Raw genomic sequence first — 14,916 nt, 5'->3', positions numbered from 1 at the left:
ATCAATACCTAATAAAAATTTTTTTAAAAATTACTAGTTAGTTTTAATTGTGGTGCAAAAACGTAATCTAAAATTTATCACCTGTCTTAGCTTTCCAGGACTATAATGAAATGCGTGAGAGAATGAACTCATGAGAGAAAAGGTTTCTTTTGGCTCATAGATTGGAGGTTCCAATTCCAAGGTCAGGGTAACTTTGTGATGCATCTGATGAGACCATAGGTCATGAGCAGGATGGAGTAAAACCACCGACATCACAACCCGTGGAGTGGTGGAGGAAGAGGAGGGCCGGGCTCCCAACCATTCCCTTCAAGGGCTGCCTTCATTGACTAAGGACCTTCCAATAGGCCCCGCCTTTTAAAGGTCCCACCACCTCCCAGGACTGCCAACATGGGAACGGAGGCTTCACCACGTGGGCCTGTGGGGGGCTCGTGAGATCCAAGCCAGACGTGGAATGGACTATGGCCTCAGCTGCTCTGAAGCCTGAGGCAGGAGGAGAGTGTGAGCCTAGGATTTCAAGGCCAATTGGGGCAACAGAGTGAGAACCTGCATCTTGAAAAAGAAAAACAGATCCACACATGGCCTCATCTTCGCCATCTCTGAGCATCCAGTTCATTGGCCCTCAGCACACGGATGAGGACGGTCGACCTTCACCACTGTCCATCTCCAGAACTGTCTTCATGCTGCGGAATGGAAACTCTGTGCCGTTAAACAGTGATCCCCCTTTCCCCTTGTTATGGGCTGGACCTCGAATGTCCCCAAAGCTCAGGCGTTGGAGACTTGGTCCCAGGGCAGCGGTGGCCAGAGATGAGGCTCTGGGGGCGTGTTTGGATTGTGAGGGCTCCAGCCTCATCGATGGGATGATCCATTTGATGGATTAGTGATTTGAATGCACATCTGGGTAGGTGGGGCGTGGGTGGAGGAGCTCCGTCACTGGGTGTGCCCTTGGGGACTATATCTCGTCCCTGGCCCCTTCCTTCCCAGCTCCTTCCTAGCTGCTGTGAGCTGGGTAGCTTTCCTCAGCCACAGGGTTCTCCCCAACCTCAGGCCCAGAACAGCGGAGCCCACCACCGAGGACTGAAACTCCTAAAACCGCGAGTCCAAATGATCCCTCCTTCCTTCATTGGTCTCCTCAGATATTTTGGTTACAGCAACAAAAAAACAGCCCTCCTCCCTTGCCCCTGCCAACCACCATTCTGCTTGGCATCTTGGTGGGTTTGACTACTCCAGGGACCTCACAGAAGTGGAGACGGACAGTATTTATCTTGTCATTGGCTTATTTCGCTTCACATAATGTCCTTATGGTTTGTTCACGTTGTGGCATCTGAAAAGAATCTTCTTCCTTTTAAATGCTGGGTAATATTCCTGTGTGTGTATGTGCGTTTGTGTGTGTGGGGGGGGGGCGGATTTGTTCATTCATTCGTCTATTGGTATATCACTTGGGTTGCGTCCATCTTTTGGCTCTTGGGAATGATGCTGTGCTGCTTTGGAACACATTGGGTGTGCAGACATCTCTGATCGGCCCTTTTCTTTTCTTGAGCTGTATACATATCCAGGGTGTTTCCAGTTCATTCCTCTTGAGGGCACATGGCTTTGGAAAGGAAGGGCAAAGGTGCTGGCGTCCCCGGGATCCTGGCAGAACCTCCCAGAGCAGTTGGGAGGATACACAGGTGTGTGCCTTTAGGGGGCACACCAAGCCTGACTCTTAAGATTTGCACATTTCACTATATATAAATTTAACATAAAAATCTTAAAGCAGACGAATACCCAACCATAGGCAAACATTAAACTCTGATGAATGACATCCCTGCCGACACGTTTAAGGATACTGTGGTCTAGGTGTCCGTGTCCCTCCCCCACACATATATGTTGAAATCCTCACCCCCAAGCTGAGGCACGAGGAGGCAGGGCTTTGGGGAGGTGGCTAGACCTGAGGTCAGCACTCTCCTGATGGGACCACTGACTCTACAAGAGGCCAGAGAGGGCTTGTCCTTCCTCCATGTGAGGGTGAGGTGAGGACGTGCCATCTAAGGAGCAGACCCTCCCGGGCACCAAGTCTGCCCGCACCTTGATCTTGGACCTCTCAGCCTGCAGAACCGTGAGCAGCACATTTCTTTCTTTCTTTTGGTTGTAGGACACAATATCTTTACTTATTTATTTTTATGTGGTGCTGAGGATCGAACCCAGGGCCTCACCTGTTCGAGGCAAGCGCCTGAGCAGCACATTTCCGTGGTTCACCAGCTGCCCAGCTTCTGATGCATTTGTGGCAGCAGCTCAAGTGCACCAAGGCCCGGGGGAAGTGTTCTCGTGTCTGCAGCTTACTTTGAAATGCATTCACAGCAGTGATGGATACACAGAGATGCAGTAAAGCAAATATGTTTAAAAATAATAACAGAATCGTTAATTTTAATAGCTGTTCCTCATGGAACCCAGCAAGGTACCTAATGGCGTTAGGAGTTTTGCTGGCTGTGGATGAAAGATGGGGACACTCTGGACTCTATGGAAGGTGGAGGTGGCAAGTGGTCAGCTTTGGGTTGCAGTTGGAGGCAGAGTCTTGAGGCCCGAGTCCAGCTCTCAGACACTGAAGTCCAGCTGCCAGCAAGGCTGTGCACAGGGCCTTGACACAGAGCGGGCTGTCCACTACCTCTTGACCAAGCATTAGCATTTCCCAGAGCAGAGACGGAGGAGGTTCCCAGACCTCAGCCTTATTGATTCTGATTTCCTAATTCTTGGATGTGCTGCCCACAGATCTGCATTCTAGCCAATGTGCTAGAAGATTCTAATGCAGGTGAGCTCTGGACTTCATTCAGAGCATGCTGGGTGGTGGTGGAGGGTGGAAAGAGTTTGGCCATTAGAGCAGAATAGAACAGGGCAGAGTGTTAAGCCTGGCTCTGCCACTTACTGGTTGGATGGGAGGTGGTTTAGTGAAATGGCCTAGCTGGTACCATGCCCATGCCATGCCGGTGCCTGGTGTACAGAGCACAGCCAAGATACGGCTGCCATTTTGGTGGTGTTCCACGGAACCCTTCTGGAAGACAGCAGACTCAAGTTAGAGTGCACTTAGAAGTTCATGGCGGGTGATTCTTGAGTCTTGTCCGGGTCTAGTATCTTGTGTTACAAAAACAGAATTGCCTGCTGAGGAGGAATGTTTCATTTGGTCCCAGAAGAAGAAAAATGTGTTTAGTGGAAAATGATATTTGCCAATGGGAGTGCTGGGTATTTATGTTTCTGCAAATTGCATTCACCTGAGATTTGCCCTGTCCAGAATAGACTCTGGTAGACCTTTGCTGCCTAGGATTCTGGACCCTGTGGGCTTGGGAGTTGGAGCATCGAATCACTCATAGTTTCAGATTATGGATTTGGATTTTCCAATGTATTACCTATAATCAGCATCCTGTTTCATAGCATGGAACATTCTGTTTGATAGAAATGTAATGTGAGGGGCTGGGGCTGGGGCTCAGTGGTAGAGCGTGCTTGCCTCACATGCATGAGGCCCTGGGTTCGATCCTCAGCACCACATTAGAAAATAAATAAATAAAAATATTGTGTCCATCTACAACTAAAAAAAAAAAAGAAAGAAAGAAATGCAATGTGAGGCCCACATGTAACTTTGAATTTCCTAAAGCCTCGTTAAAAGAAAAAAAAAACAACTAAATTTATTTGAACACTTTTAATTGAATCCAGTATAGCTAAAACGTCATCCTTTCCACATGTAACCTATAAAAAATTATCAATCTGAGCTTCGGCATTGCCTTATCATACTAAAGTGTCAAACCCATTGTCTCTGTTACGCTTTGAGCATGTCTTGATTCTTGTTGAGGAGGGTCATAGGTCCTCCCCACAGGGTCCACGTGAGGATTAGTCAGGGAAATAAAGGCAAGTGCTGAGAACTCTGCCTGGTGCACCTGTGTGCTCAGGTGGGCAGCAGTGTCAGCCCAGGGTCCTTCTGAGAACTGGATGAGCTAATGCACGCGACACGCTCAGAAAGTGTTTGCTGCTGTGGTCACAGTGCATTGGTCTCACGAGCATGTTAGGGGGTTCCTCGTGTCAACTCCAGTGTGGGTCCTGGAGGTAGGGCGGGCAGTGAGGGCTTGGTGTCTAGCCCAAGGTGACGTTTAGAACCCGGAGTCTGGAGACCTGTCCTCTGTGGGCGCTCCCTGGACATTCATGGCTCTGCGCCTGGTGCCACCCCAGCACCTGGCTTCACGTGGGGTTTCTGTTCATGGAATGAGTGGCCAAGAAGAGCTCATCCTAAGAGGTAAGGAGCATATGGAAAGGCCACAGGCCACCATGGATGGACAGAGAGTGGGAGGAGTTTGGTCTGGAATGTTCCATCTGCCTGGTGCATCATTTGAGAATGGCGTAAGGCCAGATGGAAGGCAGCTGGGGTGGGACGAGCCTCCTAGACCAGGTCACGGATCTTACCTCTTATTCTGAGGGGAACTGGAGCCATTTAAAGATTAAAAAAAATACAGGCGAGACCCCCGGTCAGGTTGGACTTTGTATGAGGTGGTTTTACAGGTGGGGTCTTCCCATGGTGCTCGTGGCGTCCTGGGCTGGGTCGTTGTGTTGTGGCGGTGTCCCACGATGGCAGGACATTGGACAGCACCCTTGGCCTCCACCTGTAAATGGCTCCCTCTCCCGGAGTTGCCAGAGGCAGGGTGACTCCTGATAGGGTGCGAGATGTGTCCAGGTGTGACACTGAGTGGCTGTGGTGGGCTCCCAGTTGGTGATTTCGGGAGTTGGAAAGGACATTGAGGGAGGAGGGTTGTGGGGTCCTAGGGCCCTCGGTCAGCTGGCTCAGGTCTCCCAGGAGCGGGAGGGGCTGGTGAGGATGGGTGGGTGGCCATTATTAGTTCAGCTTGGGGTGCGGGATGTCGAAGGTCATAGTGGAGCACCCTGGGGGAGATTTCCAGGGACCTGAAGGTCCCTCCAGAGTCCCACTCGATCCCCTGACAGTATCAGTATTTCTAAGGCACATGTAACAAACACCAGTTCCCAGGCTTTGCCCTGACGGATGACTGAACGGGTTCCCGGAGGTCCCAGGAGTCTGCCTTTTACAAGGTCCCTGGAGGACTGTCACATTGAGGGCAGTTTGGAAACAGGAACCTTGGTCCCCTGCTTGGTCGGCTGGGGTCATCTCACTCTTCACCTGAAGGGTCACCTGTTGGCTTCTCCCCAAGTTCCTCCCCGACGGGCGTTGCTGGAGGGCACCGTCCACCCCAGACCTGGGGGCCACATCCCATACCCAGGGGCAAATCACATCACTTCCCAGCCACCTCAGATCCCTTCCACTCCAGCCAGGCCCAGGCCACTGTCACCTCCCACCTGGAACTCTGTGACGCTGTCCTCAGGGGCTCGCCTTTGTTGACCCCTGTACTTCCCAACACAGCAGCCAGGGAGGTGCCCAGCCGCTGTCTTTCCTGCTTCCCACCTTCCAGCGGCTTCCTGTGTCATTCAGCATCAGCTCTGAGATGCCGCCTCCTCCCACCTCATTTCCCTTGTTAGTGGCCTCCCCTAGTTTCCCATCTCCCCACCATCACTGATCCATATTAGGCTTCTCAGTTGATCATTGGCCTTGCTTCTTGGCCCTTGTATCAGTCAACTTTCTGTTACTATAACAAACAACAACAACAAAAAAAAAAAAAAAAAAAAAAAAAAAAACCCTGAGAAAATCAACTTAAAAAGAGAAAAGGTTTATTTTGTTTTTAGAGGTTTCCGGCCATGATTGCACTATGGATTTGTGGGTGTGGTGGCACATCATGGCAGAAAAAAAACCTGCTCTTCTCCTGGCCAGGGAACAAAAGAGAAAGAGACCATGTTCCCACAATGCCTTTCAAAGACACACCCCTAATGACCCAATGACCTCCCGCTAAGCCCTACCTGTTAAAATGTCCAGCACCTCCCAATAGTGTCAAGCTGGAGACCGAGACTTGAACATTCCAGATCCAAACTGGAGCCTCCTGGAGCCGCAGCTCTGCCTTTCTACCTCAGTACCATTTCCTCCAGGGAGGCTCCCACGCAGCCCTTACTCATGACACACACCACCGTGCTAATTAAACAACTGCATAATTAATGCGGCCTGATAGTTAATCAGGAAAGCATTGTGTACTCTCAGGACCTCTGTTCCATGGCTCCCGCCTGTCTTGGTCACTGCTGCATGCTTTGTCCTGCCTTAGCCACCTGGTCAGTGGACAAGCATTGAGTGCCTACTGTGTGCTCGCTGTGTGCCTGGCTAGTTCTCTGTAAGTAGCTGGGCTGGACATGCTCTGTTAAAGAGGTCTTGATGAGTAAGAGCCTGGTCTCACTGGGAAACCCAAGTTCAGATAGCATTGGGCTCTGTCTCTGCAGGTGCTGGAGTGGCTGCTGAGCCCACAGCAGAGACTCCCAGAGGCCAAAGGGTGACCTGCCCTCCAGCTTTCCTGGAAGATTTGGCTTCACATATGAAGTATAACTAGACAGACGTCCATGCACCCACAGTTGGCGAAGGTCTATTCTAGCAGAGGGGCTGGGAAGATGGAGGGGAAATAACACTGAGCCTGACCTCACACCGTCCACCAAAAGCCAAGCCCATGCAATCAAGAACTTGGAGTTTCAAGTCCAGATTTTCAGTTTTAGAAAGAAAGAAAGAATACCTTTATGACCTTCGTGTAGCTAAGTGTCTGTTTAGGTGATCATAAGGTCCAAACCACAGAGGAAAACCGTGGACACACGTATTGTGTTAACATTATGAACTTCTGTCCACCAGAAACCATGGTAAAGAAACTCAAAAGGCCAGCCACGCGGGGAGAAGACGTTTGCCCTGCGCAGGGTTAGTTGGCCAGGGCTGTCGGTCACCTCTGCTGTGATCCTATTTCCAACACGGTCCCATTCTGCATGGAGGGGGATACATAACTCATCCCATAACTACACATAGCTGCTGAATAATTGGTGTCCGCAATACTTAAAGCCCAATTGTAAATTAATAAGAGAAAACACATACCTAATAGACAAATGAGCCAAAAGAATTGGAGGGGATTTTCGCAGAAGGGAAAGGGTGGATAACTGACAAACATGGGCAGGGGCTCGCCCTCCTTAGGAGGATTTTGCATTTTTAAACTAAACCCACAATCAGGTATCCTTAGAACAAGGAAAACCTAAAAGCCGGCTAATAACAGACAAATATAATCCAGTGTGAAATTGATTGTCTCCTCGGCCACGCCGTGGCCACCCAGAGGACTCTGAACTTACCCAGAGAGTCAGACAATCACGGTTCCTGAGCAAAAAAGGAAATACTCTTGTCCCCCTTGATCGAGTTTCGCTTTCCTTGATTGAAGTCAACAGGGTCTACCATGGTCAGAATCTATGTGAAATGGAAAATTCTAGAAAGAATTCATAAATGTTAAATAACTTTAATTACAATGAATTGTTATAATTGTTCTGTTTTATGATCATCATGATGGATCCCTTGCTGTGCCTAATGTAGAAATCAAACTACAGCATAAGTATGAATATATAGGCCCAGACGGTATACACGAGGCCTTACAGTATCTGTGACCTGGAGGGTCTTGGAATACACCCCTCAGATAAGGGGAAAAGGGGGCTCCTGCTCAGTTAACTCCAAACCTGCCCAGATTTTCTATCTGAGAAATGCAACCAAAGCATGTGGTAGCATTTTGCAGCTGTATATTTTATCAGGGACACGGATCCTGCATGCATTTGCTAAAATGTGAGTAGTCAGTGCTGGTCACCGGGTGGGGAGACTTCTGTGCTCCCCTCTGCTAGTGTTTAAAGGTCAGCCGTTTTCTAGCAATCAGGCAATTCACATCAAGTGGCAGGGAAAAAGATCTTGATTTTTCCTTGAGCCAGTGATCCCATGCTTGGATTTTATGAGGATGTGACCTAGAAGAAAGAAAATGCCTACGTGTCCAGTTGAAGTCATTAAAAACAGCCAGGCACAGTGGCGCACGCCTGTAATCCTAGAGGCTCAGGAGGCTGAGACAGGAGGATTGCGAGTTCAAAGCCAGCCTCAGCAACTTAGCAAGGCGCTAAGCAACTCAATGAGACCCTGTCTCTAAATAAAATACAAAATAGGGCTGGGGATGGGGCTCAGTGGTGGAGTGTCCCTGGGTTCAATCCTGGTATCAAAAAAAATAAAGAAATAAATAACCCCAGTGTCTAGCCATAGGAAAGTGGTTACCATCTGTTACAGTAATTCAGCTTCATGGAATGTTACGTGTGGACATTAAAAATGACACCTTATCGTGTCTCTGTCGTCAGATGCCAAGTGGGGCTATATGTTTAAGTTTTTAAGGTAGGGAATTGAAGAATTTGCCTGTGTTATGGAGGCAGCATTGACAGTGGCAGGGGGCGGGGGACTTTTAGAGAGGGGGAACAGAAAGAAAAGAGAGCATTTGGTGGAATGTGTAAAATGCTGGGATTGTGGTTGGATTTTGCTTTTAAGAAAGATCCATTCTTACGTAAGGTTGTCTGTGCAGTAAATTAAGAGACAAAAGACGAACCAGGTGGCGGTGGGGCGGGCGCAGCTGAGTTTGGGCTGCTTAGAAGTTGTGTGCACACAGATAAAGCCCTCTGCCAGGTAAGGGCCAGCCAAAGGGCCATTTAGAAGCACTTCAGAGAGAGCCGTCAGGAGGAGAGCCGGGCTCTTGTCTTCCCCAGAGAATGTCTTTTGTCCCAGATGGTTTTCTTTGATTTCCTTTTTATTGATGAGAGCCTGTGCATTTAGAGGCTGCAGGGAGAGAGGCTTTTTGTCTGCAGCGCTTGCTGGGGAGCTTTCTGGGAGGCTTCGGGCCTATTTTGGTTCTCCCCAGCCCACCCCACGTGCTTTGACCAAATTCAGCTCATCAGACTCTTACAAGAAAGGAAAGGAGCTATGTTCATGTGTGACATTGCCTCAAAAAGAGAAGAGGTAGAAGTGACATCAGTCACCCAGTCCCTTCTCCTATCTCAGGTTCGACTGTCTTGAACTCAGAGCAGGTGACAGGATGTCTCGCTGAGGTCCCCTCTAGGACCGTGGTATGGCAACAGATCGGCCTCCATGTTGCGGCCCCCTGAGCTGGTGCTCGGGGTCATCTGGATTGACGTGGTTCCGGGTGCTGTAAATGCAGGTACCCCTTGACTTGCGATGGAGTCACATTTCCATAAACCCATCGTAAACTGAAAATATTCTAAGTCAAAAATGGTGGCGCACACCTGCAACCCCAGAGGCTTGGGAGGCTGAGGCAGGAGGATGGCGAGTTCAAAGCCAGCCTCAGCAACAGCGAGGCACTAAGCAACTCAGTGAGATCCTGCCTCTAAATAAAATATAAAATAGGGCTTTGAACATGGCTCAGTGGGCGAGTGCCCCTGAGTTCAATCCCAGTTAAAAAAAAAAAAAAAAAAAGATTTATTCTGTCTTCTATAATTGGGATCTTAAGTGTCTCCAAAGGTCCATGTAATGAAGACTTGTTCCCCTGAGTGGCACTGTTGGGGAATGGCAGAGCCTTTAAGAGCTGGGGACTAGGAAGTCTTCAGGTCATTGGAGGTGTGCCATTGAAAGGGAGAATGAGACCCTAACCCCTTCCTCTTCCTCTCCTTCACCTCCTGGCCATGAAGTGAATGGGTTTGCTCCACCATGCACTCCCACCATGATGTGCTGCCTCACCACAGCCCCAAAGCAAAGGAGCCAACAGATCATGGACTGAAAGTTCTGAAACTGTGAACCAAAATAAACCTTTCTTCTTTATAAGCTGATTATCTCAGGTATGTTGTTACAGTGAGGGAAAGCTGACCATTGCACCACTTAACCTGCCAAACATCCCAATTCAGCAACACAGCACACTCCTCGTTTCTCCTTTGATCATGTGACTTATTGGGAGCTGAGCTGTCTGTCACGGCCCGAGCATTGCAAGACCACATATCACTAGGCCAGGGAAAGATCAAAAGTCAAAGGATGGTTTCTACTGAGTGGCGATTCCTTTCATGTCACTGTAAAGTGGAAATAGATCATAAGTCGAACCATCACAAGTTGGATCATCTACAGTAGCAGGCAGATGGGTGCCGTCCTGGCCTTTAGGGAGAGCAAGAAAATATCAGGAAAGAACAAAGTATCATGAAGGAAATAAAGTGGTGTGATAGACCCAGGGGGCTGTTTGTAGTGGGATGGCCACGGAAAGTTTAGATGAGAAGGTGACATTTGACCTGAGATTCCCAGGAAGCAGCAGGAGCAAGCCTTGGAGTAATCTTGTGTTTTCAAAAAACAGAAGGAAAACGTGGTTGGTGGATGGGTTCTGCCAACTCGTTTAGGTCCTTCTGATGGGTAGTTCTCAGCGGGGTGATTTTGCCCTCAGGGGACATTGCAATGCCCGAGACATTTGGTGTTGTCACAGGAGTGGGGAGGGGATGCCACTGGCTTCTAGCTGGTGGAGGCTGGGGACCTATTTAATGTCCTTCAGTGCACAGGACAGCCCTCCACGGTGAAGAAGGACGCCTTGCAAGTGTCAGAAGTGCCGAGGGGGCAGATCCCGCTGCAGACCAGGCCGAGAGTTCTAGATTTTAAGAGCGATGGAGGATTTTAAAGAGGGAGAAGAGCGAATGGCATGGTTCTGTTTTCTTTTATAGAGTGTGCCGCTGAATCATTTCAGCTCCGGCATCCAACATTATTGTACTAAGTTTGGTTAAGGGGAGGGGGACTTGAGGAACGAGATCCTTCCAGAACAAGCATCCACTCTCCTTGGGACGGCGTGGCCACTTCCTGGGAGGATTATCCTATGGGAAGGAAGCGGAAGGAGGGGAACCTTAGCTCAGCCTTTCGAGATTCTGGCTGGGAGCTGGTGCTTTGGCCTCTTGGGGTCTGAAGAAGGTTCAGAACAAGTTCCACTGAGGCAGGGAACGGTCTTTTCTGAAATTGATTGCAGAAGAGTTCAAGTCTGGTTCCTGTTAACAATTGGCTTGGCCAGAGTTGTGTCCAAGAGAGAAACCTGAAGGAGCCCAGGATTCATGGGTTTGGTTCAGGATTTCTCAACCCAGGCCCTACGAATATTTGCGGTCAGATCATTCTTCATTGAAGCAAGAGGGAGCTGTCTGCACCTTGTAGGATGTGTAGCAGTATCCTTGACGTCTTCCCACCAGACCAGATGCCAGTGGCATCCTTATCCCAAGTTGTGACCATCAAAACTGTGGTGACATTGTCAAACATCCCTGAAGGAGATGCGGAAAGGGCAAAATCACCCCAAGTTGGTGCAGTTTTATCCACCAGTACTTTATGGGCATCTGGTTTATCCACGATCTGTCTTGGGGGCAACGGGTTGGGGAGCGTCTGGATGAGGTGGCCCTGCTTTCAGTTCCCACATTTGAAGTTCTTTATCCACTGGCTACTGGTCAGCTTTTAAATGTAGTATCAGATACTTCCGCAGGGGAAGAGGAATTAAGAAAGACTCTGGCTCCAGGAAACCTTGGGGGGACATTTTTGCCTTCTGGTTTTTAGAACTGCAGTTGGTTTTGGCTTTTGGTTTTGTTTCTAAGGTGCCGGGGAAGGAACCCAGGGCCTCAAGCGTGCTAGGCATGAGCTACAGTTTCTGATGCCCACGTGGGCTGCTGCTGATCCTCTGTGCTGCACCTTCTGGGGCAGATGTTAAAGTGGGGGACTCTGCACTTTCTCCAGGTCTGGGTTAAAATAAAGACCTTGAGGCCCCAATTCCTACCTTATGCCATTCAAAATAGTAACAGTTCTAACTGTCAGTCTCAGCAAGGTCCTCGTGTCTCAATGATTCCTCATTGTTATTACTGAAATATCCACTGTTTTCCCTCTCAAATATATTTCTGATATTTGAAGTGGAGGTGGAGGACCTTACCTGCTTCTGGGGGGTCCAGAGCACACACCTGTTCTGCCTAAGGGGAAGCCAGCATTCTTTCCCGCTTACCCACACAAACCGGGAATGCAAAGTGGGGTGATGTTATTTGTAAGGAGATTCCTAATTTATCTTAAAATCTTAAGTTATCAAGCATTGTTGGCTACTTTATTATAAATACAAGTCACTTGGGGTTTTATGTGGTGAGATCGGGAAGTTCAGGAGCAGAATTTGCATGGATGGCCTTTGCTGTAACATTTCTCAGCAATAGAATAAACCGGATCAAATCCTATGTACCTTTCAAGGCCTAGCCCAAGTGTCTCCTTCTGCATGAAGCCCTTTCTGTCCCCGCCCCTGCGGGGAATAGGCTGTACTTCAGTCTTCCTGGGTCTGGTTCCTATGGCCTGTTAACACATAAGCCCTATAATTTTTTTTTAAATTGAGGTGAAATTCATATAAACATAAATTCAGCCATTTCAAAGTATGTGATTCAGCGACATTGAGTCCACACCCAGTGGTGTGCCGCCATCACCTCAAATTCCAGAACATTCTATCACCAAAGGAGACCCTGTGCCCGTGAAGCAGTCACACTGCCGTGCCCACTGCTCCCAGGTCCCAGCAGCTGCTCAGTCTGCTTCCTGTCCCTGTGGGTTTCACGGTCTGGATGGAGTCCTACCAAATGTGATCTTTTGTGTCTGGCTTCTTGGACTGAGCATGATCTCGAGGTTCACCCACATTGTAGCACCTGTCAGCGCATCGTCCCTTGTCGTATCTGAAGAGCACCCGTCACCTGGATGGACCATAAGTTGTTTTTCCCGATGGTGGACACTGGGCCTCTCCCCCTTGGGGCTGTTGTGAATGTTGGGGAGCAGGTTTTGGTGTGGCTGTGTGTTTTCTGCTCTGGGAGGGGGGGATTACCTGTGAGTAGAATCGCTGGCCCGCATGGGAGCTCTGTGTGCAACCCTTGCGGGAGCTGCCACAGTGGCTGACCACAGTGGCCGCACCGTGTCGCATTGTCACCAGCAGAGTTACAACCTTGCCCACACCTGCCACTTTCTGCTTTTGTGTAATTATTGATTTGTTTGTTGTGGCCTTTCTAATGGGGGTGCCACCTCTGGAACTTTGGCTGTTTCCCATGTTCCCCGCACTCGCCCCAGGGGCCACGTCTTGTCGACCTAGGTTATGGAATGAATGTTGGTCACACGGATCAGCAAACCCTCTGACGGGGCTCAGTGAGCGCCCTCTCTATTTTCCACAGCTGTCCCCTGACTCCAAACATCGGTTTTGTGCAAATTGATGGCTCCCATCCCGCAGGAGAGAGAGGATCAAGGCCGACGCTTGGCCAGAAGACACGCCATCCCGTGCTCGGGGTGGGGACAGCATGGGTGAAGCTTGTGTCCTGCGGGGGAAGGAGGAAGGAAAGGGCTTCGATAGAAAGATTTGAAACTCTTTCTAGGAGATTAGTGGCTGCCAGAGACCCTGGGGACGCGTGGGCAGCTGCCTTGCTGATGGGGTGTTCGGGCCCCAGGAAGGAGAGCCGCCCGGTCCATCCAGGAAAGGCCTGTAGGTGCTGAGGGCCTAGGAGATGGCCTCTCCTCCTCCTCCTGAGTCCTGTGAGGGTGGCCAGGCCCCCATGGGGACAGCGCTGGGCAGCTTGCTCTGGCTCCGATGGACGTCTCTCGCATCAGCTCTTCCTGGCCTTTCCTCTGTCCCTTAAACACACCAAGTTCATTCCTTCCTCCGCCACCGGCCCTGACACTTGCTGTTCCCTCTGCTTGGTGAGCTCCCTCCCTGCCTCCCGAGTCTCAGTCCTTCATGACATTTGGGGCCGTCCCCCAGCCTCACCTCTCAGAGAGAGTTGGTCTCCCTGCCAAAATGGCAGCCTTCGCCTGTGCCCCACCATCCCGCAGCTTCCTTGGGTCTAAAGGCCAGTTCTACCACTTTCGTGCTGTGTGGCCTTGGACATGTTACTTAACCCCTCTGAGCCTCCATTTCTTCATCTCTTCAGTCAGTAAATAAACTAACTCCTCGGGGACTCATTATGAAGATTAAATTTGCTATGACATATAGAGAGCACTTAGCCTAATACGTGACATCTTGCATTTTTTAAACTATCCAAACTTTTGTTGTTAAAATTGTGGTTGCTGCTGTTAAGGGCTCTAAGGGCAGAAGAAAACATTCTGTGATGGATTGAAGAAAATAATTGGAGGCAGAATCTAAAAGAAGTCAACGAAACAGGCACCCACTGTCAACGGATCCACCCACAGCTACTCATTTAGAAGCTGCTGGAATCCGTCTCTTGCATGGTGGGTGCAAACGGAATGAGAGAGGAAAAGAAAAAAAAGCGACTTTCTCACCATTTTCTTTCTCTGCAGAATGAAGTGGAGCTGGGGGAGCTGCTCCTGTCTCTGAATTACCTCCCGAGTGCCGGGAGACTGAATGTGGACATCATTCGAGCCAAGCAGCTTCTTCAGACCGATGTGAGCCAAGGCTCAGGTACACTCAGATCCCTTCCTCCCCCAAATTCTTTAAGGGGACATCTGTGTTTGTTTGGGGGAACCTGATTTTTCTGCATCCTGTGTTCTTTTGATAAGGCTTTGGGAGAGCAGATAGCATTCAGAATTAGGATGCTAGTTCAAGAAGGAAAATAAATGATCAAACATCTCTTAGGATGAAGCAGGTACTTGATACCATCTTGGGAGCCCTGTTTGAACTGGGAAGTGGACTGTGACCAGGTGTGATCACTCTTGAAAAATCTAGATTTTCTTTGAACACATGGAAGCCCCGAGGAGGTTGCTCACCTTCACAAAACTGTGCCTGCAATAGAGACACCATGCTCTAGGTGGCGGTAGTGTGTAATGACTTTGTATTCCAATCCACCAGCATGGTGGGCACAGCCTGGTAGTTTCTTTTTTCACCCCCAGCTCATTCCATGTGTAGCATAAATCTTTATGAACCCCAGCTTTGAAAGGCATATGTGTTAATTGAAAGGACTACGTGTTAAGTGTCTATAGCAAAACCAACTCAAACATGACTTTTAATGAACTAGAACAGGTTCTGTGACATTTGTATGTAGCTTCTCCCATGACAG

At 49.3% G+C, this 14,916-nt stretch overlaps 1 protein-coding gene across 3 annotated transcripts in view; it reads left to right on the top strand.

Annotated features, from left to right (window-relative positions):
- Nucleotides 1-14,916, top strand: part of Syt17 (synaptotagmin 17) — a 60,105-nt gene that overhangs the window by 19,874 nt on the left and 25,315 nt on the right. For all 3 annotated transcript variants that reach the window (XM_071605269.1, XM_027940883.2, XM_071605268.1), the window contains one exon: nt 14,201-14,321. In XM_071605269.1, coding sequence (XP_071461370.1) covers nt 14,201-14,321 — 121 coding nt within the window. The remainder of the gene's footprint in view (nt 1-14,200; nt 14,322-14,916) is intronic.

The sequence above is a fragment of the Marmota flaviventris genome, chromosome 19 (assembly GCF_047511675.1).
Source record: "Marmota flaviventris isolate mMarFla1 chromosome 19, mMarFla1.hap1, whole genome shotgun sequence".
Classification (NCBI taxonomy): domain Eukaryota; kingdom Metazoa; phylum Chordata; class Mammalia; order Rodentia; family Sciuridae; genus Marmota; species Marmota flaviventris.
This window is presented reverse-complemented; position numbering and strand designations above follow the sequence as displayed.